General features: G+C 47.8%; 1 protein-coding gene across 5 annotated transcripts in view; it reads right to left on the reverse strand.

Moving 5' to 3' along the window:
• The window catches only part of WT1 (WT1 transcription factor), an 89,016-nt gene that overhangs the window by 7,070 nt on the left and 65,644 nt on the right, over nucleotides 1-16,302 (reverse strand). For all 5 annotated transcript variants that reach the window (XM_073659439.1, XM_073659438.1, XM_073659442.1 and 2 more), the window contains one exon: nucleotides 201-351. In XM_073659439.1, the coding sequence (XP_073515540.1) occupies nucleotides 201-351 (151 nt within the window). The remainder of the gene's footprint in view (nucleotides 1-200; nucleotides 352-16,302) is intronic.

A 16,302-nucleotide genomic window follows, 5' to 3' on the forward strand; every position in this document is an offset into this window, starting at 1 on the left:
TCAGAAGAGTAAACCTGCTCATTGTTATCATGGATGAAACATATTTGTGGTGCTGACAAAAATCTGCTCAATTTTACTCCAAAATCCTCACCAAATCCCAGACATGAATGACGCCTGTACTGTAAAATGTTCAACCCAAGACCTCTTCTCACATGACCTACAGCTATAGACTTGGCGCAGTACTCTGAGCACTGTATTACCTGTGTGCTTTCTACTGTGCATCTGCAGATGGGACAACTTAAAGTATCTCTTGTTGCATCCTGGATAGGCGCACATGAAGGGTCGCTTTTCATTGGTTTCTGATGTTGACCGTACAATAGTTGGGGTCACTCCTGGAACACGTCTGACATCCTATAATAAGAAATATACATTTACATGAACATTAAGTCTTTGGTTTAATCATACTGTTAATACTCCGAGCGCCGCAACAGCTTAGGTAAAGGTTATTCTAGGCAATAATAAAGAAAAGTCTGGAGTGTTATTTACCTGTAGACCAAAGTATAAATATATGTTGGCTCCACAATGCAGCCCCTATGCGCACGTTTCGCCCTGCTTGCTTCTACCGGGGCGTGGGCGTCCACAGGTAAATAACACTCCAGACTTTTCTTTATTATTGCCTAGAATAACCTTTACCTAAGCTGTTGCGGCGCTCGGTCACTTGCAGTTTGATGCCACTGAATAAAATAGCTTTATATATATATTGAAAATCTTCCTCTTATGTAGGTATTGGACATTTCCTTGCACTGTGCACCTTAGAGAGATAGCTGTAGCGGTGACTAATTATTTCTCAATCGGACGCTAATGAGTGCAATAGCCTTATATGTATAGGGAAAACCCCCACTTTATGTACATATTGGAGATATATATTTTTTTGCACTATGCACTTTAACAATATACTGTGGTGTTTTATTTAATATTCCGATCCTTTGGCACTATATATGCATATATTTATTTATATTAATAATAATCATGGAAGTATATTTGACACTTTAGCACTTTATTACTTTAGAAGTTGATTTCAATAATTTCAAAAGGATCTTGATATTTCAGGTTATAAATTTATGGTGTCTGCTGTGAATTGTATAGACAATATATATGGTTCAGCACCAGTGCATTTTTTTAGCATCCTTTCCTTTTTATATGTTTTTTTAAAGAAATTAATAATAAAATGTATATTTTTTAATCAACATGTGTGTCACTTCTTAACTCAGCAGGTAATATGTAGTACCTAATGAGTGTTGTCTATTGATGTTATATTGTTGAAGTGCTAAATGGTATTATATTCAGGACGTATTTTGATAGAAAGATATTACATCTGCGCTGTCAACTAATGCATGTTGGACCGCACTGTAAGGGTATGTGCACACATTAAGTATTTGCTGCATTTTTGTAGCGATTTTACCTTTACTTTAATTTTGTCACAAACACATGAAGTCCCATGCACACGTTGCTTATTTTTTCCTTGCAGGTTTGAAGCATTTTCATATCTACAGTATGTCAATTCTTTCAGCTTTTTTGCAGCATTTTTTACCCATTTCAATGCATGGGAAAAATGCAAGTAAAAAATGCAGCAAAAATACACTAAAAATTTGCATATTTTACGATGATTTTTTTCTGCCAAGAGACACGTTTTTGTGCAGAAATGTCTGCAGAAAATACTTAACGTGTGCATATGCCGTAAACATGTATTTACAATGAAGACTATCGTGAATAAGTATTTGAAGGAATGCTTGCTTCACGATTATTGAGGGTTTGCACAAAAGATCGTCGTTCTCGGCGGTGCATTGTCCAGTATAAACCGGACGTGTGCTGCTGAGAACAATGGCAGATTATGTGCACTGAGCGGTCTATTACTGATCATTTAGTGCACATGTGAAGCACGGTCTGCCTGTGTAAACAGGGAATTACACAACCACCAATCAGAAAAAAAAGTGGCCGATCGGTGGTCGTTTGGTGCCCCGGGTAAGCAGATGTAAACAGACTTTTAGGTTCCAATTCCAATGGCACACTTTAAGGCTGCGGCTTTATGTTCTCCTCATGCTAAAGAATCAGGTCGATTATACCAATGACACTCCGTTCAATCTCTGTCAGAGTTTGAGCTGAGGGTCATCTTACTGTGATCTGATTCTCTCCTATGAGAGAATCGTATCACAGGTGTGGAAAAGATGGAGAACTTAATTTCTCCATCTTCCCCATTGTCTCTGTGAGTGCAAATCGGACTGCAATCAGATGACATCAAAGTGCAGTCTGATGTTTTACTCGGACCCATAGACTTGTATGGATGCGTTCAATCCAATTATCTGATGCACTTGTGGCATGCTGCAATTTTTTTCTCATGCTGAATTGGCATGACAAAAAAGCTCTTGTCGGCACAGCCCCATAGTATAACATTTGGCCGAGTGCTATCCGATAAAACATCACATGGCACTCAGTTGTGAAATAAGCTTGTGTGAGTTAGCCCTAAAGGGAAAGTGACAGCTGATTCATGCTGCCCGAACCACAGGCAACAAATAGAGTCCGGCTCTGTCATGTCAGCCAATTATGTCTTAGTCTGAAATGCTGCTCCTTTTTACATTTAAAAACCATCAGGAGACCAAGCAGCTTGAGGAACTGGTCCAAGATCCTGGACCCTGGTGATTTATCCACTCCCTTCTCCCCTTAAGTGACATGTCTCTCGATAAATGTGTGTATAGGAAGACACCTATCACTCACAAGGAGCGGAGTAGGAAGAAGCCACTGGGGATTTGGACTAGTCACATGAGCCGCATGGTCTCCAGCCAGCTTTCAAATCTATGTGTTCTCTGACAGTCTGCAGCTCTTCAGAGTAAGACATACCTGGCTTGAATAATGGAGCCAGTCTTTTATTCACATGGCCTGTAGTCAGTTGTCAGGTTCACTTTAAAGAGTTTTTCATTCTTCAAAAATCAATTGTGTAATGAAAAGTTATACAATTTTTCCTGTCTCTTTTTATCCTTTCTAGACATTTTTCATGACCTTTCCTTGCTGCCTTACAATATGAAGTTTCATTGATCAACCTCAGGGCGTATAAGATGTCTTGCTCATGCAATCACACAGGTGCTCCTTACAAGTCACAGATTTGGTAACTGAAGTGTAACTGTAATAAGTTATTCATCCAGGTGTCCATCACATGACCAAGGGTGGAGTTTTATCTACTAGAGGTCAACAATGAAGATTCCTTTTGAATCACAATAAGCAGAGATCTTGATATTTGATGAACAATTAAAGGGAATCTGACAGCAGGTTTTCGCTATGTAATCTGAAAACAGCAGGAGATAGAGGCTGAAACACAGAATTCAGGGATGTGTCACTTGTCAAAGTGCAGCTGTTTTTTACTAACTGTGAATGATTTATCATTAAGAGATTAACATTGCTGGACTAGTCCGGCAACTACGTACCTCACTGTCTATGGACTTTGTATATACAGAGCTTGGTGTGGGCGGGGTCAGCTGTGGTGTGGGCGGGGTTAGCTTTCTCAGCTCTGCTTCATTCTACATCTAAAACTCTGATTGTATCAGAACAGCTGCACCCAGTAATCTAAGTGATACATCATTGGATTCAGCTTCTCTTTGCCTACATCCTGCTGCTCTCAGATGAGGTAGTAAAAACACAGATTTCCTTTAATACAGAAAGTAAATTACACAAAAAAACAGAATAGTAAACTAGGAGATGACCATGGTTAGATCTTTCCATGGTCATGGTCAGTGCATCAAGTATAATTTCATAGTAACCAAATTCAAAATTAAAGGGGTTATCCTGGACTATACTGTACATTATTATTAATCAATGAGTGATTAGCGGGGTCTAAACTGATATATTGATCATTCTAATGCACAGTCCGATATGTACAGTATGGACACTTTTATTGATTTTTCTTTTTTCATTTTTTTCATTTCATTTTTTAAAGTTTCTTGGAATCTAAAATGAAAATTAACCTGTAAATTCTGTAAAGCCATCCCATACAATATAAATGTTATTATCACAAGCATATTTGGACCTTGTTTTTAGATTGATATTTATATGACCCTTACACCATTGTGTAGTGCTACAATGTAATATTCCTTGTGCCTTTGGGATGTTTGTTCTCGGTTGACCCTTTAGTGATACAATATTGCGGGTTATTATGTTCTGCACAGATCAGATTGATGACAAGTGATTTCCAGTAAACAACCCATCTCTTTGTTCCTCTGATGCTTCTGTCTCTTTATAATTTGAGATAAATAATTTAGATGCTTAAACTGATTTATGCAGCAGAACTGAATCCAGAACCTGAAACCTATTCTTCGCCAACAATACAGAGGAAAATGTTCTTACTAATAGCATTTAGTAATCTGGAATCACGCATTACAGGAAACGGAGTTTGGTCAATAATAGTATTTGTTCTGCAAGGGTAAAATTGTTTGAAAATTAAGAGGTGATTTTTATAAACTTTTGATCGCTGAACTCAGTAAAAATATCAAAAAAATTCCATCACGTACTGTTTTTTCACAAGCACTGACTCCTTCGGCTTTTTCTTGCACCATACTTTGACCCATTTGTGTGACCTTTGGTGGATGATTTTGGTGTCATTAGATTGGTTAGAAAATAATGGACGTGTTAGGCGCCGGGCGCTTGCTGGATCAGAAATGGGTTCTGAATCATCAGTGGATTCTTTGGTCTCCCATTCTGGTTCAGCCAGGGCTGATGCTGCTCAGCATCACCATCAGTCCCAACACCTAGCCAATGCACAAGAGGTACAAGTGGTATCTCGTGTATTTGTGCCTAGCAACATGAAGCACAGGTTGCGGAGAGAGACTAGGCCACCGCAGCCCAAGTCTAAAATGCATCGCACTGAGCATGCCCGTGACATGGCGCACCGTGATTGGTGGTTCAGGAACCAGCTGACCCGGTGACCTGGCACCGCCTAATTGGTCACAGGCGACGTCACCAATGGTGCGACAGTGGGGCAGGGCTTAGTTTTTAAAAGGTCCGCCCACAAACATGGTGGCGCGCTCAGATCATTTGAGCTAGCTGTTTGGTTGTGCACGCATCTCTCCTGAGCTCCTCTAAGAGCCATATTGAGCGGGTCAGCTCAGTTCGGTGGCACGCCAGCTGAGTGCACGAGTACCTGGCGGAAATCACTCCAGCACACTAGCGTCTTCTCCTTAGCGTAGCGCCTGTATCGCAGACAGGGCTACTGCTCCTAGTTCGGTCACACGTCTCCCTGCGGTTCTTGGAGAATAGTGTGAACCGCTTTAGCGCCAATCCCCATAGCGTAGCGCCTGTATCAAAGACAGGGCTACTGCTGTTCCCACGGTCGCACATCTCCCTGCGGTTCTTGGAGATTGTGCGAACCGTCTTACCCTTCCGTGTGCTTTAACACGAAGGGCTAAGGTTTTTGTTAGGTGCGTCGCCGGTCGCTCTCCCTCCATGCAGTCAACGGAGATAGAGCATACCGCTATACCCTGTCCGGTGTGAAGTTAACACAGAAGGGTTATCTTTAGTTGGTTGTCTTCCCTTCTCACCCGGGAAGAGTTCGGCAGCAGTCCACCAGGCTGCATCGTGGACCCCGGGGTCGGTTGCATTCCTATTTAATAAAGTGTTTGCAACCGTCCCCCTAACAGTATCTGAGCGCCAGGGTCTTGCCGAACATGGCCGACAACTAGCAGCTGCAGCGTTATATACAGCAACTGGAGACCAGACTCAGGTCTTTGGAACAAACGGTCCCGGTTGCTGACACCACTGCAGTAGCTACCCAGGCGGCTTCTCTAGCAGCCAACATGATTAACTCGGCTGCCACCGCTGCAAGTGCTCCATTACCCCGCTTTGCTCTCCCGGAGAAATTTTCTGGGGACAGTAAATTTTGAAGGGGTTTTATAAATTTATGCTCCATTCACTTGGAGATGATGGAGGTACGATTTCCTTCCGAGAGAGCCAAAGTGGGTTATGTTATCTCGTTGCTCTCCCACAGGGCTCTGGAGTGGGCTACTCCACTGTGGGAGCGGAATGACCCGGTTGTGGCTAATGCAGGTCTTTTTCTTAGGACCTTAAAAAGCGTCTTTCTGGGGCCTCAGGTCATGCATGATACGGCTCTTAAGCTGCTTGCGTTGACCCAGGGTTCGGTCACCGCCAGCCACTATGCCATTCAGTTCAGAACCTTCGCGGCTGAACTAGATTGGCCGGAGCGGTCGCTGATCCCGGTGTTTTGGAGGGGGCTGGCTGGGCACATTAAAGATGCTCTAGCTACCAAAGAGATTCCAACCTCTCTGGAAGAGTTAATTACACTTGCTAACCGAATTGATCTGCGTCATGCAGAACGCAAGTTAAAGCTGGAGCTTTCCAGACCTCGGTTTCGGTTGGCACCGATTTCTCTAGGCCTATCTCCAAACCCGCGGTTTCCAATCCGGAGCCTGAGGCTATGGACATATCCCAGACTAAGTCTAAGTCCCCTCGTTCCCGACTCACACATCCCCTGGAGTACCCCGTTAATAAGGTCTCCAAGCAATCAGGAAACGAGAGTGTCTAACCGCCGTTGGAGGGGGTGTGTTAGATTCAGGGGTCTCGTCCTCCAAATTACTTTATGAGGTGACGTTGTCCTTCGGAACAACCGTGGTCACAGCCAAGGCGTGGGTGGATTCTGGAGCTGATGGCAACTTTTTGTCTGCAGCATTTGCCCAGAGACATGCCATTCCTATGGAATTTCTGCCTAGGCCAATGAACATCAGGGTGGTCAATGGGTCCTTGCTGGATACACAAATTACCCACCAGTCTGTTCCTCTCACCATGTAGTTTCCTCAGGGTCACCGGGAGGTTATCTCCTTCCTTATTATCCCCGGGGAATTAGATGAGGTGTTATTGGGCCTTCCTTGGCTACGCCATCATTCTCCACACATTGACTGGTGTACAGGGAGAATTTTGTCCTGGGGTAAAGACTGTGTGCCCCAGTGTATGGTTACAGCTGCCCGAGGAGCCGTCTCTGAGCCTCCTTCCGACTTGTCCGCTCTGCCTGTGCAATACCGGAGCTTTGCGGATATCTTTTCTAAAAAGGCTGCTGAGACTTTACCTCCCCACCGACCGTATGACTGCCCTATTGACCTGGTCCCCGGAACTGAGCCTCCTCGCGGTAGGGTCTACCCTCTCTCTGTACCCGAGACCCAGGCCATGTCTGATTATATCCAAGAGAATCTGGCTCGGGGGTTTATCAGAAAATCAGTCTCTCCTGCGGGAGTGGGGTTTTTCTTCGTTCAGAAAAAAAGGGGGAGATTTGCGTCCCTGCATTGATTACAGAGGATTAAATGCCATCACCATCAAGAATAAATATCCTCTGCCCCTTATTTCTGAGCTGTTTGACAGGTTGCGAGGGGCTCATATTTTCACTAAATTGGACCTGCGAGGGGCATATAATCTGGTGCGAATCCGTGAGGGCGACGAGTGGAAAACAGCCTTTAACACTCGTGATGGCCATTACGAGTATCTCGTCATGCCTTTCGGATTATGCAATGCCCCCGCAGTTTTTCAAGATTTTGTCAACGATATCTTTCGGGATTTGCTGCTATCTTCCGTGGTAGTCTATCTAGATGATATTCTTATTTTTTCCCCGGACCTCTCCACACACCGAGAGGATGTTCGCAGGGTTTTCGAGTGTTTGCGAGCAAATTCCTTGTACTGTAAGCTGGAGAAGTGTCAATTTGAACGAGAGTCGTTACCGTTCCTGGGCTACATCATTTCCAGTAAGGGATTGGCTATGGATCCACAAAAGTTGGTGGCGGTACAGAACTGGCTGGAGCCCCATTCTCTTAAAGTGGTACAACGCTTCATGGGCTTTATTAACTACTACCGGCAGTTCATACCACATTTTTCCACCCTGGTGGCTCCCTTAGCCGCTTTAACCCGAAAAGGTGCCAATCCCAAGGACTGGTCTCAGGAGACATCCGAGGCGTTTCAGGAGATTGAATCCTACTTTGCTAGAGCTCCCATTCTCCATCGCCCGGATGTGGACAAGCCATTCTTCCTGGAGGTTGATGCCTCTTCTGTCGGAGCAGGAGCGGTTCTCTCCCAAAAGAATGAACAGGGTCGGACAAGACCATGTTTTTTCTTCTCCAAGACCTTCTCTCCAGCAGAGAGGAATTATACTATTGGTGACAAGGAATTGCTGGCCATTAAAATGGCTTTTTCTGAATGGAGGTACCTCTTGGAGGGAGCTAAGCATCCGTTCGTGGTATATTCTGATCACAAAAATCTGTTATACCTACAGACGGCGCAGCGTCTTAACCCGAGGCAGGCCAGGTGGTCTCTTTTCTTTTCTCGGTTCAATTTCTCCATTCATTTCTTAAAAGGAGAGAAGAACCCTCGGGCAGACGCTTTGTCCCGGTCCATGGATATGGCTGAGGATGAGGACGAGCCAAGGCTCATTGTTCCGCCAGAGTGTATGCGGACGCTGGCTCCAGTGTCCCTGAACCAGGTTCCTCCCGGGAGGACGTTTGTTCCACCAAATTTACAGAACGAGGTACTGTCCTGGGCACATGCCTCTAAGATCGGAGGTCATTTTGGGGTCAAGCGTACCACAGAGCTTCTCCAACGCTCGTATTGGTGGCCTCAGTTAGCCCAGGACGTTAAGGAGTATGTCCAAGCATGTGTCTCCTGTGCGAGAAATAAACCATCCCGTCAGAAGCCGGCTGGTCTTCTTCATCCGTTACCCGTGGCGGATAGACATTGGGAGCTGGTCGGGATGGATTTTATTGTGGAGTTGCCTAAGTCCCAGGGAAACACGACTATATGGGTGGTGTCTGACCATTTCTCTAAGATGGTTCACCTGGTCCCTCTGCCTAGGGTTTCTTCCTCCCGGGTTCAGGCATCATTGTTCATTCGTCACGTTTTCCGTCTCCACGGGATGCCTGATAGGATTGTCTGTGATCGGGGACCACAGTTTTCCTCCCGGTTTTGGAGAGAATTGTGTAATTTGCTCGACATTGAACTAAATCTTTCCACTGCTTATCACCCAGAGACCAATGGTTTGGTGGAACGCACTAACCAGACGCTGGTGACTTACTTGCGCCATTTCGTTTCGGCCTACCAGAATGACTGGTCGATATTGCTTCCCTGGGCAGAGTTTGCCTTAAACAACGCAGTGGCGGATTCCATGGGTCAGACTCCGTTTCTCCTAAATAATGGCCTACATCCGCGAGTCCCGGTTCCTATGCCGGTTTCCTCTGTGGAACCTGGGGTCAGAGATTGGGCTCAGGAGGCACGGGAGGTTTGGGATCATACCCAGGAGGCTATTTTGGCTTCCAAGAATCGGATGAGTCGGCTGACGCTCATCGTCGTCCAGCCCCCGTATTCTCCCCGGGCGACAGAGTGTGGCTCGTGGCTCGTAACATTAGGGTACGCGGGGAATCCACTAAGTTTGCTCCCCGTTTTATTGGTCCTTTCAGAATCCTGGCCCAAATACACCCCGTAGTGTACCGGTTACAATTACCTCGACACATGAGGATTCACGACACCTTTCATGTGTCGCTTCTCAAGCCGGTTCGTCTGACCAAATTTTCGGAACCCCATTCTGCTCCAGACACCAGGGGTGATGATTTTGAGGTACAGGCGATTGTTAGTTAAGATAGTTCAGGGGAAAAAATTTTACCTCATACACTGGAGAGGTCATGGATCTGAGGATCGCTCCTGGGAGCCTGTGGACCACATTCATGCCCCCCTGCTCATTGAGGAATATGAGCATCAAGTGGAGGGGGAGGTTAGAAGGGGGGATAATGTTAGGCACCGGGCGCTTGCTGGATCAGAAATGGGTTCTGAATCATCAGTGGATTCTGTGGTCTCCCATTTTGGTTCAGCCAGGGCTGATGCTGCTCAGCATCACCATCAGTCCCAACACCTAGCCAATGCACAAGAGGTACAAGTGGTAGCTCGTCTATTTGTGCCTAGCAACATGAAGCACAGGTTGCGGAGAGAGACTAGTCCACCGCAGCCTAAGTCTAAAATGGTGCACCGTGATTGGTGGTTCAGGAACCAGCTGACCCGGTGACCTGGCACTGCCTGATTGGTCACAGGCGACGTCACCAATGGTGCGACAGTGGGGCAGGGCTTAGTTTTTAAAAGGTCCGCCCACAAACATGGTGGCGCGCTTAGATCATTTGAGCTAGCTGTTTGGTTGTGCACGCATCTCTCCTGAGCTCCTCTAAGAGCCATATTGAGCGGGTCGGCTCAGTTCGGTGGCACGCCGGCTGAGTGCACGAGTACCTGGCGGAAATCACTCCAGCACACTAGCGTCTTCTCCTTAGCGTAGCGCCTGTATCGCAGACAGGGCTACTGCTCCTAGTCCGGTCACACGTCTCCCTGCGGTTCTTGGAGAATAGTGTGAACCGCTTTAGCGCCAATCCCCATAGCGTAGCGCCTGTATCAAAGACAGGGCTACTGCTGTTCCCACGGTCGCACGTCTCCCTGCGGTTCTTGGAGATTGTGCGAACCGTCTTACCCTTCCGTGTGCTTTAACACGAAGGGCTAAGGTTTTTGTTAGGTGCGTCGCCGGTCGCTCTCCCTCCGTGCAGTCAACGGAGATAGAGCGTACCGCTATACCCTGTCCAGTGTGAAGTTAACACAGAAGGGTTATCTTTAGTTGGTTGTCTTCCCTTCTCACCCGGGAAGAGTTCGGCAGCAGTCCACCAGGCTACATCGCGGACCCCGGGGTCGGTTGCGTTCCTATTTAATAAAGTGTTTGCAACCGTCCCCCTAACAGGATGATATGCTGCGATTGGCTGCTGTGGGCAGAGAAGATTTTTTTTAACTCAGCTTCCAAAGAGTGTGGTGGTCTCCATAGCAACCAATCAAAGCACAGCTTCCATTTTACCTCAGCAGTATAAGAACTGAAAGCTGCACTGCGATTGGTTGTTATGGAGAGCAAAGGCAGATTTTCTTTTAGACAGATTTCATAAGACTATGGTGATGTGCTTACCATGATTCCTTTCAGTATTTAGTGGTTGCGGTGGATTAAGTTTCTGTTTCGAACAACATGATCAAAATGGCTACAAGGAGTTGTCGTAATGCATCCGACAATTTTTGCTACATTTGCAGTAGTTTTGTAGTGAAGAAATGTGGCACCCCAGGAGTCTGGTTGCCACAGTGGCATTGCCTCCTTCACAAGAGGTAATGCCATGCCTGGAAGCAAGCAGGGGTCCCCTAGTCAGGTACACTAGCATGCAACACTTTCCTGGCTCCAGACCAGCAAGGGGAGCTCCTCCCCTTAGCAACTGGGATCTGGAGGCGGGGTTAGTTAGAGTTAGTGAGAGGAGTTGAATACAGGACGTTGACGAGGAAAGACCTGGGGAGTGGAGCTTCACGGCAGTTCACCCCAGAGAGGAGCGCAGAAGAACCGGACACCGGAGTCCGAGGTTGTGGGGCACTGAAGGCCCAGCAGCAGAAACTGGAGAGCAGGAGACTGCAGGTCTCCTGGCCCCATCAGACGCCCGGAGGCTCAGCAGCATATAGGGCCCAGCACCGCCACGTGGGAGCGACACTCCAGGAAGGCCCGAGCTGCCTGCCATACGGGTGAGCACAAAGACGTTTTACTCAGGGACGAGGGCCACAGCACAGCTATAAGCAGCAGCGCCAAAGAGATTAGCGCAAAGGGAAGGCCTACAACTTCACCTGGCAAGGTGGATTCCCAACTTGCTTCCAGGCCGCTCGGACCTCTGCTACCAGCTAGTACCCGTGCCCCGGCCTGCCTAATAAGCGCAAGCAAAGATAAGAGGAAACCGCCATTAAGTTGTGGACTGGTCATTATCTGCGCCATATCCTGCACTACACTGCACAGCAACATCTATAACATCACCACTTCCTGCCCAGGAGCTAAGCTCTGCCTGTGGAGAGCTGAACCAACTCTGCTGCGTCATCATCAGCTCCAGAGGATCAGCACCACAGCGGCGGCTCCATATAGCCGCATACCACAGGTGGCGTCACGAACATTAAACTATAAAAACTATAATCCCCTTTTATTGACGGCCCTGGGTCACGGACCGGGTCACTGCCACTGTGACATCCACTGCACCAACCGGCCCGGCACCGAGTACCCCACGGCCCAGGGGGTGCATCAACTTGGTGTCACGAACAGGATTCAGGAAGCCCGGTAAAACCGGGTCCTGTGTGCCACAAAGACTGTGTATAACTGTATAAACTGCAGCCATTACTGTAGCACATGCAGAGTTAATGATAGGCCCCTCCCACTTGCATAGACTGTACCAGAGTCGTCTGTCACTCAGGCTGAAAGGTGCAAGCCTTCCCCTTTGCATCAGACTGAGGGGGGAGATTGTCGCTTCCCCCTGCAGAGGGCAGTGTGATCCCATCCATCCATCCCAGCTGCTGAAGCTCTGTGCTGTGTGATCCCATCCACCCAGTTGCAGCTCTGTGAATACAAGTGTGAGACGCTGTGCAGCAAGAGTGCAGCTGTACAGTGACCTGCAGAGCAGCAGACTGGTACGTCAGCAGAAACCCAGGACCTGGCTGAGGTTCACTAGGGGGGAGGAAGATGCCCAACCTGGGAGAGGATCTAGCTGCGGGCACGGCCGCCACCACTGTGATGCTGTTATCAATGCCATATATACCAGCTGCGGCGTGGTTGCCCCAGTACTCAGGGGAGTCGCACACCCTGAGCGACTTTGAGGAGAGACTGCGCAGTTTGTTTAAAGTGTACCCCCTGTCTGAGGAGCAAAAATTCAGCATCCTCATAGGCCAGATAATCGGTGCAGCCCAGAGAGAGGTGAAGTCCTGGCCGGGCAGGGATAAAGGCACTGTCAAGAAGATACTGGCCCGGTTGAAGGATACCTTTGACACCCGCACAGCAGCAGAAATTAAAATTAAGTTCTACGCAATTTAAAGACCAAGCCATCAGGGTACTACGAGAACCAACCCCAGGTGGCACTGTATCCCTCCGGCGCCCAGCTGTCACATACCACCAGGAGGTGGCGTCCTTTTCCCCGGCACCTGTGGAGGCTGACGGGCAGACCCTAGATAATGACCCATCTGCAGACCTATGCCTTCAGGTCCAGGAGCTGACCAAAAGTGTGGCTGCGTTAACCAAAACCGTGCAGGCCATGCAAGTGTCTCCAGAGGAAAGGATCCCTCTGGCTTCTAGTCTGGATGACGTCTCATGGCGATGACAGAGAAGAATTCCACCGACCAGAGGGAGGAACAACGATCGCTACAGCCAGGACGGACAACCCATCTGCCGCCGCTGTCAAAAGGCGGGGCACTTCGCAAGATTCTGTAATTTAAACGAGCAACCCCTGGGGCAGAGGGCCAACCCCCAGGAGTAAGACGACCAGGCCCACAAAGCTGGCGAGACAAGTACGTGAGAGGACGACCGGTCCTACCTGTCATGCTTGATGGCATCCCGATGAATGCACTGCTGGACACTGGGTCCCAGGTGACAACGATGCCATATATCCTTTATAAACAATACTGGACTGATTCGGACAATACCCGCCGTCCAGATGAACATCTTAGCATCTATGCCAGCAATGGTCAGCCCTTGCCTCAGGTGGGGTATAAAGAGGTGACCATAAAAGTTGGCCGAGTAGAATTGCCATCACAAGGAATGATTATTGTTGATATTGATCGACGAGAAAGTCATCCTAAGATAACTATAGGCACCAATGTGATAGAGAATTGTCTTGAGGAAATTATTCTTTTGTTGCAACAGGTCGCAGAGAATGCCAGTTCTAGTCAGCAGTGAGTTCTGCAGAAGGAGATCAAAGCCCTGATGCAGAGACAACAGGTAGAGCTGTCTGGTGGAGAAGTTGGCAGTGTCAGAGTGAGTGATGCATTCCCCATTGCAATGCCCCCTAGGAGTGAAATGATAATATGGTGTCGGGCAGCAATAGGGGTAGTTGATGTCTGCAAGGGGAGAGTACCGATACGCATCCTGAATTGTGGGGAGAAAGAGGTCCATTTACCCCGGTATGCTACCCTTGCTAAGCTATTCACTGTCAGTAACAACGCAATAAAGACAGTGGAACCCTTGCCTCAATCCAAACCGGCGGAGGATAATGGCTCCAAGGGGCAGATGGAGGGTTGGAGTCAGAAGCTACAAGTGGGCACTGACTCCACCCCTTTGCACCAAAAGCATGGAGTATACTGGGTGGTCCAAGAATATGAGCGAGTCTTTAGCAAACACCCACTAGATTTTGGGCAGGTAAAAGGGGTCCAACATCATATCCCCACGAGAGATCATCCGCCTATTAAAGAGATCTACCGGCCTGTACCCCTAGCTCACTATCAATGTGCCAAAGGAATGTTACGGGAGATGAAGGAGGCTGGGGTGATCAGAGATAATTGTAGCCCCTGGGCAGCTCCATTAATTCTCGTTAGAAAGAAAGATGGTACAATGAGGATGTGTGTTGATTACAGGCAGATTAACCGCATTACACATAAGGACGCCTACCCATTACCCAGAATTGAGGAATCATTAGCAGTATTGAGATCAGCTAACTATTTCTCCACTTTGGATCTCACCAGTGGGTACTGGCAGGTTCCTGTGGCAGAGGCGGACAGAGAAAAGACCGCGTTTACAACAACAATGGGCCTCAGCGAGTTCAACTGCACGCCATTCGGGCTCTGCAACACCCCAGGAACTTTTCAGTGGTTAATGGAGTGCGGCCTGGGACACAAAAACATCGAAACCGTTCTGCTATACCTAGATAATAATAATAATAATAATTGTCTACTCAAAGACATATGAAGACCACCTGGAGCACCTGGCCGAGGTGTTCGAAGCCCTATCTGGTTTTGGCCTGAAGGTAAAGCCGTCCAAGTGCCACCTGTTGAAGCCCAAGGTGCAGTACCTAGGTCATGTGGTAAGCGCCAAAGGTTTAGTACCAGACCCTGAAAAAGTCACTGTGATCAAGGACTGGCCAACACCCTCCACTATCAAGGAAGTGCGGCAGTTCCTCGGGTTGGTAGGCTACTACAGGAGATTCATCAAGGGTTTCACCAAGATAGCGGCACCCATGCAGGACCTCTTAGTGGGCCAGTCCAAGAAGACCAAGAATCCGAAACCTCCGTTCAAATGGGGTAAACCAGAAGACGAATCTTTCACTCGACTAAAAATGGCTCTTACCGGAGATGAAGTCCTGGCCTACCCCGACTATGGCCAACCCTTTATACTTCATGCGGATGCCAGGAACGTGGGATTGGGAGCGGTGCTGTCCCAGGTACAGCAAGGCAGAGAGACAGTGATTGCCTACGTCAGCAGGAAGCTCCAGCCCACGGAAAGGAACCCCGACAACTATAGTTCCTTCAAGTTGGAGTTTTTAGCCATAGTCTGGGCTGTAACAGAGCTCTTCAAACACTACCTCGCCTCCTCCAGATTTACAGTCTTCACGGACAACAACACGCTGACACACCTAGAGACTGCGAAGCTTGGTGCCCTAGAGCAACGATGGATGGCCCGACTGTCTAACTTCAAGTATACCATCAAGTATCGGGCGGGGCATAAAAACACAAATGCTGATGCGCTGTCCAGGATGCCCAACTTGCCAGATGGGGGAGAAGAGCTGGAGGAGAAAGAGCTACCCGCTTTCCATCATCACGGGGTGACCCAGTGCTCCCACTGTGTGAGGAACAAGCGCTCCGCCAACAGAGAGGCCACGTTTAACCCATTGCCCCACCATGGATGGGCAGAGACGCAGGATAGCGACCCGGCTGTCCGCCTTGTAAAGGAGTTGCTGACACAAGCTGACTCGCACCCTGATCCAGATGCTCCACAGGAGACCCAACAGTTGTGGAAGGAGTAGGGCAAACTGTTCATCTACGAGGGAAAGCTGTGTCGAAGAAGTATGAACTCCCGGACACAAGAACTAGTCTGGCAGGTGGTAGTCCCGAGGCGGGATGCACCAATGGTCTTAGAAGCGTACCACGATGGAGCAGGACACTTCGGGTGGAAGAAGTTGGAAGTCCTGCTACGTGAGCCATTCTACTGGGTTGGCATGAGGAAAGCAATCGAAAGATGGTGTCGAGAATGCGGTCCATGCAACCTGAGACGGAAAGACCGTGACAGCCAGAGGGCTCCCCTGCAGCCCATAATCACCAAACAACCACTTGAACTGTTAGGATCAATAAACCCAAAAACATAATTGCTGGGGACACGTCAATACAAGTATGCACGTGCCATGCCAGCAACATAACTCCAAAATACATATAGAAACAAGAGACAAGAGGAGCTTTTTGATCAAAGTAGAAAAAATATTTTATTAACTATTATAATACACCATAAAAGTTCATAAAGAGTCCATAAAAGGATTAACAAAC

Source organism: Phyllobates terribilis, unplaced genomic scaffold (genome assembly GCF_046119375.1).
Source record: "Phyllobates terribilis strain yellow unplaced genomic scaffold, ASM4611937v1 Scaffold_13__5_contigs__length_258822181, whole genome shotgun sequence".
NCBI lineage: Eukaryota > Metazoa > Chordata > Amphibia > Anura > Dendrobatidae > Phyllobates > Phyllobates terribilis.